The 15,674-nt window shown below is 39.7% G+C and overlaps 1 protein-coding gene across 5 annotated transcripts in view; it reads left to right on the top strand.

Annotated features, from left to right (window-relative positions):
• The window catches only part of PM20D1 (peptidase M20 domain containing 1), a 52,311-nt gene extending 45,081 nt beyond the window's left edge, over positions 1-7,230 (top strand). For all 5 annotated transcript variants that reach the window (XM_068112376.2, XM_068112375.2, XM_068112377.2 and 2 more), the window contains exons 11-13: positions 571-733; positions 2,500-2,599; positions 5,020-7,230. In XM_068112376.2, coding sequence (XP_067968477.2) covers positions 571-733; positions 2,500-2,599; positions 5,020-5,149 — 393 coding nt within the window. In that variant the 3' untranslated portion in view covers positions 5,150-7,230. The remainder of the gene's footprint in view (positions 1-570; positions 734-2,499; positions 2,600-5,019) is intronic.
• Positions 7,231-15,674: the final 8,444 nt, after the last annotated feature.

Genomic DNA, 15,674 nt, shown 5'->3' on the forward strand with positions numbered 1-15,674 from the left:
ATCAGAAAATTATTCATCAAATTCACTTCCTGACGAGTCTGAAGTGAGTTGTGCGGCCATTAGTCTTTGTGTGCTGAGACAATCGTACTGGTGATGATGTCACAAAGATGCCGCAATAACAATTGAGCCTTTCTGGATTTTTTGGGACAGTACCAGCCAGATTGGCTTTTTAACTTTAGCACCTCAAAAAATTATTAAAATGAAAACATTGTTTTTTGGGATTGGGTTACATATTTAAGTGCATAAAATGTAGTTATGTATTATTGTAGTAAAGAATTGTTCTGTGGTGATTATCATCATCATCTGTGGTCAATTAATTCCTGTGTATTTGGATGCTTTGGAGCCAAAGTATTTCTGACTATTTGCTTGTTTTTTTGCAATTCAAGCACTCTACTACCTTGTAAAAATTTGGCCGCTTTGAATTCTGCTCCACATTTTTAGCAAATGTTTTGTTATTTTTGAGCAATTACCATGCATTTACGGTATGTGCTTGCTCTTTCAATCATTTATTGATGCTTTCATTCATGTCATTACTCCGCTATGTCTTTTGGGATGTGGGTTTAATTGCAGGTTCTCGAGCTGGTTAAACACATTATATCTGATGAGAGGGTGAACATCACTACGATCAGTTCCTCGGAGCCATTGCCTATTAGCCCTATTGGCACAGATGTTGGATACATCGCCATCACTGAAGCTATTCAGGAAACCTTCCCTGGGATGTTGGTGGCTCCAGGTAGTGTATGCAGGTGCATATGTGTTTTGCCATTTTGCAGGATATAATATTTGTTTTGCGTACTGGTAATATGAACTTTGTTTCTTGAAAAGAGAAAGCAGCTGCAAGCACTAATTTTAAAAGTACAAGCCCCCTCTTCACTTACCAACACTCTATTTTCAAGTGTTTTGTCAGTGATCTTAGCCTCTTGATTTAGTGGTAATTTAGGGTCTTGATCCCTTGGTAAAGACTTACCACCACTCTATTTTTCTTGCCACTGCGTGGGGGATGCGGTTTTGCGATCACTTGTGTGTGTGTGTGTGTGTGTGTGTGTGTGTGTGTGTGTGTGTGTGTGTGTGTGTGTGTGTGTGTGTGCATCAATGGTCAAGGTTGCATAAAATCATCAATTTTCATCCAATTGACTTGAAATTTGAGCAGTGTTTGCATATTGGGTCATTGAAGCCTATTGCTTTTGAGGTCAAAAGGTTTAGGTCGCCTAAAATCGTATATTCTTTTCTGTATTTTTTAAACTGTTTTTGTCGTGTTTAGCGTACGGAAGAATAAAAAAAAAAATTGTGTTACATAAGTTGTAGTCTTTGAATAAGAGGAGGAAGTGAAATAGAAAGTCAAGAAGTGTGAAAGGAGTACACATAGCATAAAAGAAAGATTACGTGTTAGACCTGTCTCATGAGGTACGATAAGTTTACAGGTTTTTTGCTCACACCTCCACAATGTTGTGTTAATGATTATAAACAATGTTTTAAAGATAGGTTACCAGGTTTTTTTTCCTCGCTAGATCAATCATTTGAGGCTCTCTTCCTTTGTAGTCAGGTTCACTATGTTTTTTCGTTCCAAATCATGGTAGATTAGCAAACCTATACATTTTTGGAAACGTTATTACATGGAAAATCTGAAAATCAATGTTTACATTTGCCAATTCCGACCAATTCGATTCGACCAATTCGACCAATCGACCAATTCCATTCGACCAATTCGACCATTCGACCAATCGCTTCGATCGACCATTCGACCAATTCGATCGATTCGATTCGATTCGATTCATCGAATTCGATTCGATCGACCATTCGACCAATTCGATTTGCCAATCAATTTGACCGACCTTTGCTTGTGTGGAACGGACTGTGAAAACGATGCGGACTATATTGTCGGATACGACACACAGGACAGTGATGACGAACTCTAAATGGCATATTCTGTAATCGTGTATGTTTGATGCCATTGACTGCCTGTGTATATTTTGTCATTGACTGCCTGTGTAGATGTGAAGTTATCTTGACTGCCTGTGTATATATGATTTTGCTGACTGCCTGTGTATGTTTGGTGATATGAATTATTGTGACACATTTTTATGTTATTAACTGCCTGTACAAAATGATAACATGTATTTGATTATGCAACTTATCGCGAATATAAAGACAGTATTTTGCAATTCAAAACCTTTGATTCGTGTCTTACCATTCCCCATAGCACTAATTTGATACTTTCATTGGATTCCTTGTCCCTGAAAATATAGGTGTAGTATATTTTAAAAAGTTTTTAGGGTAATTAGAGGCAGAAATAGAACAAAATATGTATTTTACAGTGGCCATTTTGAAAATCCAAAATGGCCGCCATACAGGTATCTCTCCAAATGTAAACATTGATTTTTAGTTTCCTTATGCTATAACCTTTCCAAAAATGTATATGTTTGCTAATCTACCATGATTTTGAACGAAATATAATTTATTGACATAGTGAACCTGACTATTGTGTCAATCTATTTCCAGGAATATGTATTGGAGCCACTGATACCAAACATTATAAAGGTCTTACTTCTGCTCTCTACCGCTTCAACCCAATTTGGAACCATCCAGCCGACCTGCTCAGGTACTCGCCCAGATAGTATGGTCGTTTCCCATTTGTGATGCTTCTGCTGGACATGTTAATGGTGTGCGTGCGTGTGTGTGTGTGTGTGTGTGTGTGTGTGTGTGTGTGTCATAATATTAGGCATGGTACAAACACAGAGGTCCATGTTCAGTCGTTTTTATGTTTGCAAATATCCGTGTCATCAAAATATTCATCCCAAATGTACACATCGTTGTGTTGTTATTCCGCCTTGTTATGCTGGCGGATGTTACTGTTATGTTATGCTGCCTTGTTATGCAATAACAATAACCGCTAACGTAACACCTTTTACTTTGCAATAACTGTAAAATGTCGTGTTCAAATTAATACCAGGTGGTTAATTTGTTGTTTTCGTTTTGTTGCAGAATTATATCATTATAAAAGCAATTATTAACTAGAGGGAGTTTATAGAACAGCTTACCTCACACTGTGTTTAAGTATATCATTCAATTGAAATAAACAATGATTTTAAAGGTTGTATAAAAAAAATATCAGAAGTTTAGCGCCGTTGATTCAGTCTGATACACCACCCTAGTCAACATATCCAAGTACTGCTAAAGGGAAGTAGTGTTCAAGCATACAACTCAGTGTAAATAAAATACAGATTGTAAAAGTCATACAAATTAATTCCATAATTTACCACCGTTGGCGCAGTCTTCTACACCACCCTATCTAGCACGTTACATTAATTAATTTGTGTTTGTTGTTTGTTTCCTTTATGTCGTCCTTAAAAACAGTAAGTTTCTTGTTTGGAATGATTTTCAGTTTTATCTGACTGCCAGGCAGGCAAACAGAGTAAAAAGGTTATCTCACTCCTCTTTGCACATTTGCAATCTGAACGAATTCACAGCCAAAGTTCTGTTAAATGTCCGATTAGTGCTCAAAATGAATGAATGATCGTTTTAAGGCCATTTTCCCCGCTAGAGCGCGGGTTAGCCTTGCGGGCCCCATGACAATCATGGTTCCCTGTTTGAGGCAATGTTTTTATGGCCGGATGCCCTTCCTGACGCCAACCCTTAGTCGCCTCTTACGATGTGCAGGGATACTGTGTACGTATTCTAAACCGGGGTACACACTGTGATCATTCATCCCAGCAAGCTGGTACTCAATTTGCCGACCTCGGAAGGATGACAGGCTGAGTCAACCCCCCTGGCGTTAATTCAGCGATCGACCGGGATTCGAACCCAGGATCCTCGGATCCTAAGCCGGCACCCTAACCACTAAGCCAACACCAGGGATATAACAAAATATAACATTCAATATAAAACAAACAAAAAATATAACAAAATAGAATATAACAATAAAAACCAAAACTCAACCAACCAAACCAACCAAACTCAAAATATAACATTCAATTGAAATGAAGTTGTCCCTCTATCATAAATTGAGGTTTGTAGACAAACATACGGACGGATAGACATACAGAAGTGAACCAATTGCTTCACCCCGTTTTTTGCTTTGTGGGCATTGAGTAACTAATATTAATTGCTGATGATCAGTTTGCCTTGACCACACCACCGAATGTTTTGTGAAGATCATCGGGAGGGTGAGATCATGGAGTGGTATTATATGTAATAGAGTGTAATAAACGGGTGTTGGCGGAAGTCTCTTCTGAGCCGCCATTGAGTGGACTCGACATGTCTGGCGTGTATCTCAAGATACCACAGCTGATTGCACAGTGCAAAGTGTCAAGCGTACCCTTCTCAAACAGATGTTGGATCTAAATCCCAAGAAACGCCAATTGTCATTGGGCTACAAACTGGCAAATTTTCAGATTATGCATCAGAATACCAAATTTGGCACAGTCGGTAGAACAGAAGTAATTTAAGCAGATGAGGAATGTCATGAAGGGAAAGAAGTTAAAGAATGAAGTACAGTATGAAGCTAAACCAGAATGTCAGAGTGAAAACTCATCACCATAAATAGTTGAAGTGGTTACCAAGAAGAGTTGTGAAAATTTGTGGGCCTCACACATTCTCGTATTTAGTCAATATCTTGGGAAGTGAGTGACAAGATTCGGTTTGTCCACATTGAGCATATCTTCCTGCGGATTTCCAATACAGAGCTGGTTTTACCCAAAGTGAGCCAATAAGGAAGTCAGAATTCAAATAGCACCCAGTCACACAAATGTACAGACTGAAGATATTGAGAGGTCAAATCGCCACAAATGGTTATTGTTGTTAGGAATGATAGTGCAAGGTTGTAACTCGGCTGTGAAATGTTCCTTATTTCTCAAACCTCCGATCAGTTGAGTCCAGGTTCCTCCTAATGATGACTCTATCTTTGCTCTTTGCGTATTCGGGTTTTTCTTCTGGACCCAAATTTGTGATGCAATTAACTGATGATAAGTTTTTGTTGAATTTTTTTAGAATGTCTTCTTATTCCTTTTTGTGTTCCTGCAGATACCATGGCATCAATGAAAGAATATCTGTGAAGAATTATCATCAGAATATCAAGTTTTACTTCAATTTGATTCAAATTGCTGGCCAACATGACTTTGCGCCTGTTCACTCACACTCAAGCGAATTGTGAAATTGATTTTGTACTGTTATTTCATCATCTATATGTCATCATCATTTCATTATGTTTCATTTCACCGCGGCACAAACTATTAACAGAACTAGACCCTGGTGTTGGGCTAGCGGCTAGGGTGCCAGCTTAGGATCCAAGGATCCTGGGTTCGAATCCCGGTCAATCGCTGAATTAACGCCAGGGGGGTTGACTCAGCCTGTCATCCTTCCGAGGTCGGCTAATTGAGCACCAGTTCACTGGTAATTCCCTGTGTGTCGTAAAAAGGCGACAAAAAGGGTTGGCGGCATGAAGGGCATCCGGCCGTAAAACATTGCTTCAAAAAGGGGACCAAAAAACAACAACAACCACGGTCCCCGAAAAAGGCCAACCCCCGCTTTGCGGGGAAAAATGGCCTCTAAACGGTGGTTTATTTCATCATCTAAAACGTGTGCCTAATTGATGTGATGAAATCTGAGTTTGCCAATCATTTCTCTTCATTTAAATTATTGTTGAGAAGAGGCCAGTGCCTTCCTATGTGTTTTATTCGTTCTCTGCCGTTTTGTTACCTTGATCGGCTCTTGTTTTGCTGAACATTGCAAGACAAACTGGTTTCTATTTGTTAATGTTTATATGAACCACCAGGCTGCTGGTTGCATCATTTATGTGGGTGTAATGAATGATTATGCAAGTAATGAATGATTAATTATAGCAGGAATATATAATTTAGCCAGGTCACATTGGCTTATTCATTGAGGCCCACCGTCCTATATAGGATAGGGGGAGGCGAATACCTGTTGTAGGGTTTGTTTATACAATTATTAGTGCCCTCACTTTTTAATGGTTAGCCCAGAGTTTCTTAGACCCCATAGGAGTACTAAACCACTATTTAGGTTTTTTTGAGAGGAGGGGGGTTTCTTCCTTTTTTTCGTCCAATTTCCGAGCTGTATCTCAGAGCCGGTTGGGACTTTCAGAATGAAATTTTTTCATCAATAATGGGATAAAAATGTATGTGGTGATGCCTTTTTTGATGTTGGCCTAATTTTAAGGTAACTCGATCATTGTAGAAATTTAAAGAATTTTTTTAAACCACAACTTCATTAATTTTTGTCCAATCGGAAGCCACATTTATGCTTAATTTACATCATAACCCTCCGAGTTAAAGGTCAAGGTCAAATGGCAGTTTGGGAAAAAATGCGTTTGTTTGTCATCGCTCAATTTAGCCAATGTGGAATCTCAAAGACCATTTGGCCTTCAAGATGTTCTTGCATTATAATAGTGTATCTGCACTGAAGTTGTGCACCTAATATTTAATTTGTGTCCTTGCCCTACTTTTTCGGATTGTGACCTACTTCACAAAAACTTGAGTAATTCTGGTGGTAAAATTCCGAATTTGATCATAACTTGAATAATTTTCCTCTGATTTTCCTGATGTTGAGTTTTATCGAATGCTTGTAGATGGGGACACATCTTACTATAATTCACCAAATGTCTGTCTGTCTGTCTGTCCGTTCGAAGGTACCGTAAAAACTGCTGAACCAATCGCAAAGATATTTTGGGTGGATAATCCTGAGATCTCCAGGAGTAAAATAGGCTATTTAGTTTCCCCAATTTCAGCTTTAGTCTCCAGCATTCTCAAGTTTGGACTCCCGCATAACATTCGCGTTCGCATGACGTTCATTGTTCTCATTGTGACGACGCACAAACGGCTGCACCCAGGAAAGCAACATGTCTCCATCGATCGCTAACAGATCACTGTCTCCATCGATCTTGCCAAGGCCGTAACAGCTATCGGCTCAAAATCCTTTTAACTGTTGATTTGGTACAGTTACACGTATCGGGAATTTGGTACACGTATCGGGAGTACATACGACATAGCGATTGTGAACACGATTATCGATCACGATTCACGATCACGATCATCACGATCATCGTGTATCGATCACGATTTGAAACACGATGAAATAATATTTACCGATATGAACAGTGATGTGGCTTTTATTGAAATTCTAAAGATACTGTTTACATTTTGATGATTTGCGTGTGATATGATTCAACGGATGTTTATATGAATCGTTTAAAATAAAACAACCTTCAATTTCTGATATTTTGCCTTTTCATTTTGGCCTCCCAATTGAAGCCCCGCCCATCGGGCGGGTACCGTTGCTAGTTTTCTTAATTTACAATCTATCTCTAAATGTTGAAGATGAAGGTCATGTGGTGGTCGGAAAAAAGTATGGGCATCATTGGATCGCGGGTGCTAGGAGAGATCGCTTGGCGATCACTTTGTGATCACAGATATTGTTTCAATAAATACAGTGTGATCTTTAATGTCCATAAGCAAATACTAGCAGATGGGACAGCTGGTTTAATATATCCTTATAAGGACTGCATACTCATTATTACAACATGCTGCCTCCAAAGATACAGAATGAAAGTTTCTACTTGGATTTAGAATCAAACTTGGAGGAAACAAATTGATTTAAGGTGAGTGCACTGCCTCTGAGTTATCATGTCAGCCTACTGGTTTGCACAGTCAGACATAGAAAGCAGAGGAATTTTTTTTAACTGCAAGCTCCTCGGTACGGTTTTTAATCCTTTTCTCCTGTCTTGTTGAAACAGCTTGGTTGTCTTCTACTTCAACAAGCATGTTGAAAATTTGTCTCAGAAAAATTCCTCTTTTTACGGAGAAGCCCATCGGGCAGAGCCGTCTAGAATAGTGTTTGTCCCTCCGTATGTACAGTCACGTGAAAAAGTAAGTACACCCCATGTAAAGTTTTGACTTTTTCAACATATTTCAACATACAGCTATTTGATCTTCATTTCAACAATATTGATAGATAAAGGTGATATAATATAACAAATATCATGAAACATTTACATTTTGTAGTCCATTGTATAATTTAAATAAACATAAATGCAAATTTTGCATGTGGAAAAAGTAAGTACACCCTTGGCTCCAATAGGTGGTATTGCCCCCTTTGGCAGAAACAACCTCAAGTAGGCATTTCTTATAACTGTCGACCAGTCTCTGACATCGACTGGGATAAATTTTTGCCCACTCCTCCATGCAGAATTCTTTCAGCTGTGCGATGTTTGAGGGGTTTCTTGCATGCACAGCACGTTTCAAATTCCCCCACAACATCCCAATGGGATTTCGATCCGGGCTTTGACTTGGCCATTCCAGAACCCTCAATTTCTTTCTTTTCAGCCATTCCTTGGTGGATTTACTGGTATATTTAGGGTCATTGTCATGTTGCAAGGTCCACCTTCGGTTGAGCTTCAACTTTCTGACAGATGGCCTCACATCATCCTCAAGCACCCTCTGGTTTCATAGTGGATTCTATGAAGGTGAGCTGCCCAGGCCCTGATGCAGCAAAGCTGCCCCAAACCATAATATTTTCACCACCATGCTTTACAGTTGGTGTCAGGTTCTTGTGGTCAAATGCTATCTTTGGTTTTCCCCAAACATGTGTTCTGGTACTTTGGCCAAATAGCTCTACCTTTGACTCATCTGTCCAGAGCACATTGTTCCAGAAGTGCTGGTCTTTGCCTAGGTCTTCATTGGCAAATTTTAGTCTTGCCCTGTTGTTCTTTCTGGACAGCAAAGGTTTCCTACTGGCACACCTCCCATGTAGATCAAATTTGTGCAGCCTCTTTCTAATGGCAGACTCGTGCACTTTGACATCAACAGTGGCAAGAGCTACCTGTAGGTCCCGTGATGACATTCTGGGGTTCTTCGAGACTTCTTTCAGCATCTTGCGGTCTGCTCTCGGGCTGAACTTGCTGGGGCGGCCTGGCTTGAACAAGTTGGCAGTTCTTTGGAATCTTCTCCACTTGTAGATGATCTTCCGGACAGTCGAATGATTGATTTCAAATTGTTTGGAGATCAAATTGTTTGACGCCGCACATTTCAACAACAAAGAGCAAACCAAACGAAATGTCTGAGGTGTAAATAAGGCAGGTTCCTCCAAGATCCTCTCCAACGATGTTCTAATCATTTGCACCTGAGCTGGTGCACCTGATTCTAATTTTCGGTATTTGAAGTAGTGATAAATGTAGGGGTGTACTTACTTTTTCCACATGCGAAATTTACATTTATGTTTATTTAAATTTTACAATGGACTACAAAATGTAAATGTTTCATGATATTTGTTATATTATATCACCTTTATCTATCAATATTGTTGAAATGAAGATCAAATAGCTGTATGTTGAAATATGTTGAAAAAGTCAAAACTTTAAATGCAGTGTACTTACTTTATGACGTGATTGTATGTACAGTATGTATGTATGTCCCCTCAAATGTATACCAATCAGAGCTGAGAATCTGGTCACATGACATGGTGATGTGATTACGTCTGATGTCTTCACGGTGGTGCGGCGGCTAACTCTCCACACTCTGCCATTTTGATTTATGTGGCGTTCTGGCCGAACATATCGTCGAACTTGTCATATATCACAATCGCCATGCTCTCCCTTTATGTTTGTCATTCAGTGTGAAACACAAACAAACCGATTGTTAAAATGACCATCAAATATCGAAAGCGTAGACGTTACGGCTCTTCCAACAATACGGTACGTATAGGCCATAGGCGTTATGACTCACCTTCCCTTTCGGACAAATTAAGCCCAGGTTTCTTAATACAGTGATATCGTTGCAGCAGTATCTGCAGCAGTATCTGAATGATCACGGTGTGTACCCCGATTTAGAATAGGTACACCATATCCCTGCGCATCGTAAGAGGCAACAAAGGGTTGGCGTCAGGAAGGGCATCCGGCCATAAAAACATTGCCTCAAACAGGGAACCATGATTGTCATGGGGCCCGCAAGGCTAACCCCCGCTCTAGCGGGGAAAATGGCCGTAAAACGATCATTCAATATATTAGTATCGTTTTTGTAATAATAATAATAATAATATCGTAAATATAACCAAAACACTTTAATCCCAATGTCGTGAATGGAAAGTTTATGGATTGAAGCGGTGTAACTGCGGAGGTAATAGGCTATCAGCTAGGGGGGTCAACCGGTACCAAATTGAGGGAGTAAGGCTAATAATGATTTTTGACAAGGTTTTTACCTCTAGAATAAGAAAATATGTGATAGCAAATTCAACGATGTAGCTAAATGTGTGTCATCACCCATTTTTAAAATGGCCACCAAATTTCTCAAAATATCAATGGTCAATGTAGTGTTTTTTTCACTATTCACCCTATACCCCAAATTTGGGTATCTTATACCTGGTTTTAGGGGTTAGAAATGATTTTACAACTTTCTAAATGTCAACTTATGTGGACTGCTGGCAATTCCATGAGACAGATTGCTAACCAATTGGGACATCACCATACCAGTATTAGTCGTTTGATAAGAAAGTATCAACAAACAAATGATGTGAAGGACAGGCAGGAATGTGTCACCCAATTTTGTTCTCTTCATTGCGTTCCAACATCTGGACAAAATGTTGCACAACATTACCCTACACCGCAACGAAAAGGTGCAAAAATTCATTGATACATTTCCACTATGTCGAAAATACGTGGTGGTGCGATACTTTTTTCCATGTGTATACTTGCAAATCTACTGAATGCCAGTCATTTTCGTGCATATTTTGTGCATAAAGTTGTTGCTATGATGGCAGCCATTTTGTGAAATTGGGCGCCATATTGGATTCTATCTTCTTGGATTAAAGTTCAGATGATGTATTTCATACTTTAAGAGAGTTGTAAAGTCTTAAACATCTCAAAACGCAATGCTATTTGTTACAAATTCCTACAATAATATGAAACATGGTGTTTTTAATAGAAAAACATGCATTTTGGCGGCCATTTTGAAAATGAGGTGATAACACCCATTTAGCTACATGGTTGAATTTGCTATCACATATTTTCATATTATAGGGGTAAAGACCTATCCAAAAATCAATATTAGGCTTACTCCCTCATTTTGGTACCAATGGACCCTATTTTGGGGGTCTGGCTGATGGCCGATAAGGAATTCACCTCGGTTTTTTAAAAAATAATATAATTTTCGTAACAATGACGTACCATTATTATTATCGTAAATGTAATCGTAACACTAATCCCTTTGTAGTGACTGCAACGTTACTGGAGGTTAAATGTATATCTTATATATATTAAAGTAGCGGCAGTTTTGTGTTTGACCGTCATGCTACGTCATTACGTATATGATGTCCTTACAGCGTAAACACCCGCTCACTTCGAGAGCAGCAGGAAAGGTCATTCCTCTTTGGGGTATATAGGTTATGGTCGATCTTTGGTCGGGTCTCAAGAACATTGGGTGTGTGTTCATTTACCAAGTTTCTTGTGGAGAGATCGCCAAGTGGTTTAAGCTTTCGAGCAAGCACAACATTCAAAACCGTTAAGTAATGGCTGGCTTGGCAAGCGTTAGCTAGCTGATTGGTAAATGAGCACACCTCCAACCCTTGTGGGGTATATAGGTTACAGTAGATCTTTGCTCAGTTCTGTAAGTAAAACTTATCTCATGGATGTCGGGATTCCTCCAAATGTATTTGTTTTATGTTATAAACAAAATTAGCGACTGTTTAAAAAGCTAAACATGTGTGTTTGTGGTTTATAATATTTTCCAAGCCCGGCTACACTGCTGTTTGACTTTTGGTCTTGTTTTTTTGTAATTCTCAAATGATTATATTGTACTTCTGCACTCGCTCAACCCTCCTTTTCATGCCTCTGCCCCTGAAGGTGGTCGAAGGCATTATGTATTCGGGTTGTCCGTCGTCCGTTCGTCCGGGCTAAACCTCGTTTTTCTCAGCAACCACTTGTTCGATTGAGATGGAACTTTCAGGGTCGGAACGACACCCATGTAGAATGTTATGATAATTATGACATCATAGGTCACATGGTATGGATTTCACCTAAAACCTTTTTTAAAAAACATCTCCCAAACCAACGAAGCAATTGACTCAAAACTTCACGTGCGTCATTGAATAGGCATGGCGATTAAAAGTTGATCACGAAAATGTCATCAGTCACATGGTGTGGCAGCCATATTGGATTGGAAAAATATTAAATAATATTATGTCAGAAACCGCTTACTCTATCTCTGCGAAGCTTTACAAATGCCATCTAACACCATTGCTGCATACAGTTTGAAAATGACGACATCGTAGGTCACGTGGCTTGGCAGCCATCTTGGATAGAAAAATGAACCTTATCCGATCAACACCAAACTTCACAACCGTGATCCTCCACCCATACATATGCAGAGTCTACATTTTTGATGTCATATGTCACGTTCTTTGGCAGCCATATTAGCTTGAAAGCCGATATTTAAAAAAAAAAACCCTTCTCCAAAACTGCTTCACCGATCGATGTGAAACCTGTCATGTCTGGTAAAAATGTGATACTTGGGAAAAGCTGAGGGGATTTAAATCAAGCTTGTTTATATTTAGGATAGTCAACAAGGGCATCCACCCATTGTCACTGGCAGGTGGCAGGGACTAAGCGGAGGCATTTTGGTGATGCAGTCAAATTGTTCTAGTTTATTCTTTTTTTTGTGTCTAGGGAATGCACTTCATTTCTTTTCATCCATGTTGTGAAAATGTCTGCACACTGTGACAATCCATTGATGCCTTAAACCATGTGCTATGTATCAGACTTCTGCTTTTTTCGTAGTCAATTCAATTGTGACAAAGAACACAATCCACAAGTGAAATTGGTTATTGCTCTAAGCCTAAGGAGTCAAAAATTAGATGTGGCAACAAAATCCCCCAAAGATTACAGTACCTAATGTGATCTCATGTTTAGGCTCACCATGGAAAGTCATGGTGCTGTCATTGTTGTGATAAATACAATCAAGTTGGTAAAATACGACGTAGGTGATCAACGTGTGCAAATATGATGTAGATGAGGTATTAGTACAGTATTGCACCAACAGCCTTCGTCAATTGTTACTGCACAATGTTTGCCAAAGAATACCCTGAAATATTGTCGCGTGATTCCCCAGGTGAGCACCACAGGGATCACGAATAGCGAAAGCAAGCTTTAACTCCGAGGCGACAATCAAATGTGGACTTTATATATATGCGCCGGAGGAAGAAAGGGGAGGGGAGGAAGCTGAAGATCTTAGCTGTAGTCCTGCCGGCGGTTCCCGAACCTGCGGAAAATAACTCAAACACAACGGTTTTATAAATGTACAGAAAATAACGAAAGGGTTTATTAAATGAAAAATACCGATAACATGAAAATGCGCGCTAACTATAATCCTAAACGGGACGACCCCCACACCAGACTTACACACAGACAAAGGATGAACATAAACTGGAAAATAAAACACGTGTGGGTTATCGTGCACTTAGCTCAAATAGTACTTGGTGTTGTGTCATTGTAGTGCAAAATTTCCTACACGAGTGGAACCAATGTTTTTTGGAATCCTTATACCCTAAGCAACAAGACCTGAGTTGTTTCCATTTTTTTCAATGTGTCTTTGGCGGCCATTTTTTGCAATTTTGTATGTATCTTTTCACAGAAAACACTTTGATTCACCATTTTTTCTGGCATTTTTGTCATTCCTTATGCAGAAAATCCACCAGAACACTTATATCCAGTTAACAGACGTTTTTTGAGAAATATACCAACAAACTGGTATACCGTCTGATGTCTCTTCATGGTGCCTCTGTGAATACCGTGAAAGTAGCCATGCAAAGTCTTGCTGTGTTGCATTAACAACTTTATCTTGATACTGACCAAGTTTAAAGTTTTCATAGCATGGACTTCTACTTGGCTTGGGTTTACCAGTAATTGTACAGTCAGACATTTCAGTCACAGTTGGCAGGATGTTCTCAAGTTTTGTTGAGGTGTTGTCATGCAGCTTCAGTGGTTCAGCTACAGTCTCGTATTCTGATACATCTGGGGGAACTCGTTGATAGACAGCAAGAGCAGTCCCATGGAATGTGTTCCGTCCATCAGCTGTGTCGACCTTGGCATCTATGTTATCAGCTGAGCATCTGATTGGCAGATTTTTCAACAGTCCTGGAGGCACGTAAACGCCATTGAATTCATTCATATTCTCTTGGACTGTGGTGGCAATCTTTGAAGTGATCTCCTTTACACGTTGATATGAAACACCAACGCCACTCTGGTACAACATGTCTACGTCTCTGCGACTGCGGTGTGCATGATGGCTATGGAGTGAAAGTCCAACCCCTAATGGCGTTTCAGTTGTGAACCTGAAGGTTGAAGTTGAGGACTTTGGCTGATATTGCACCTGCCGATCAGATTTGAACTCCTGGATGATGTGCTGTCCAATAAGTGTACATGTTCCATTTATCTTTTCATTGCGTGATTGTGTTTTGGTGGTGGCTGCTCCCTGGATGATCCATCTTATCATACAGAACAGTTGTTCCGGTATTCCAACTTCAATACTGTCCTTTAGCGACCCCTCAAATTTCCAAGGATTTTGCCTCGCCTGTGTTATTGCATTTCTTATCATCTTTCCACTTTGAAAGAGAATTTTGCTTTGCTTGCATATCCTTTTGTTCAGCAGAAGCTGCCCGAATAGCTGCAGCACCAGCATCACTGGAATGAACTGTTGATAGTTTTCCAGATATGCCTGTGATTTCGACATTATCCAGTTTGTTCTTCAGTTTCTGGTTTAAGTATAGCCTCTTGTTGGGATCAAAACCAGGAATGTTGTGGTTCTGGAAGATATCTTTATACAGAAGGTGCACATCAGGCATGGGGATGAACTCTCCTTCATCAATCCTTTGCTGTATGATGCTTGTAAACCCTACTTCAGCTGCTATGGATTTCAGGTTCTCTTCCTGTTTGGCTTCAAAGGACAACTCACCACCCTTACGATGTGGACGTTGAACATATTTTTCCCAGTTACGAGTGTAACAAAGGTGATGGTACACAATATCTCTAGCAAGTAAATCACCAGAAGTTATCACATCACCTAGGTTTACCTGCCAAGTCTTGTTTCCACTCTTATTGACAATATCTGTGAAATGCGAGCCTCTACTATAACTAGTACAAGGATGGAGAACCTCATTAGTATCTTTCTGGCAAAAGAAACATTTATCTCTGAAGAATGAGTCACTTTTGCTTTGAGATCTTGTAACTGTTGACAAAGTTGTTGCTGAAGTTGACGGTGCTGCTCGGTTTTGAGGATTCGACGGTCGTCCCCTCTTGCGGTTCGTCAGATTTGAAATATTCTTTGATTCACAAGATTTACAAAAGTTCACTTCATCACGTTTGATATGAGCACGATTTGTCACTGCCTTGTAACATTGCTTGTGCCATGTAGCCTTTTTTTCTTTAAGTACTACTGAAGAAACATCACATAGTCTCTTACTAGCTGACGCAAAGCTTAAGTTGCCAAGTTGCACTCTTTTGTGTAAGCTGCTAAGAAATGTTTCATATGAAGCACATTTGAAATTGGCATGAGCAACGTCAACCAAATGTTCAGGAGTTCTCTCTTGGCAGAATACACAAAGTTCGTAACTTGTGCATTGCTTCTTCGAAGGCGGCTCTTCAAACGATGACATAATGCGGCGGTGAAGCTGAAATC

The sequence above is a fragment of the Myxine glutinosa genome, chromosome 4, assembly GCF_964187855.1.
Source record: "Myxine glutinosa chromosome 4, kmMyxGlut1.1, whole genome shotgun sequence".
NCBI classification, from domain to species: Eukaryota; Metazoa; Chordata; class Myxini; order Myxiniformes; family Myxinidae; genus Myxine; species Myxine glutinosa.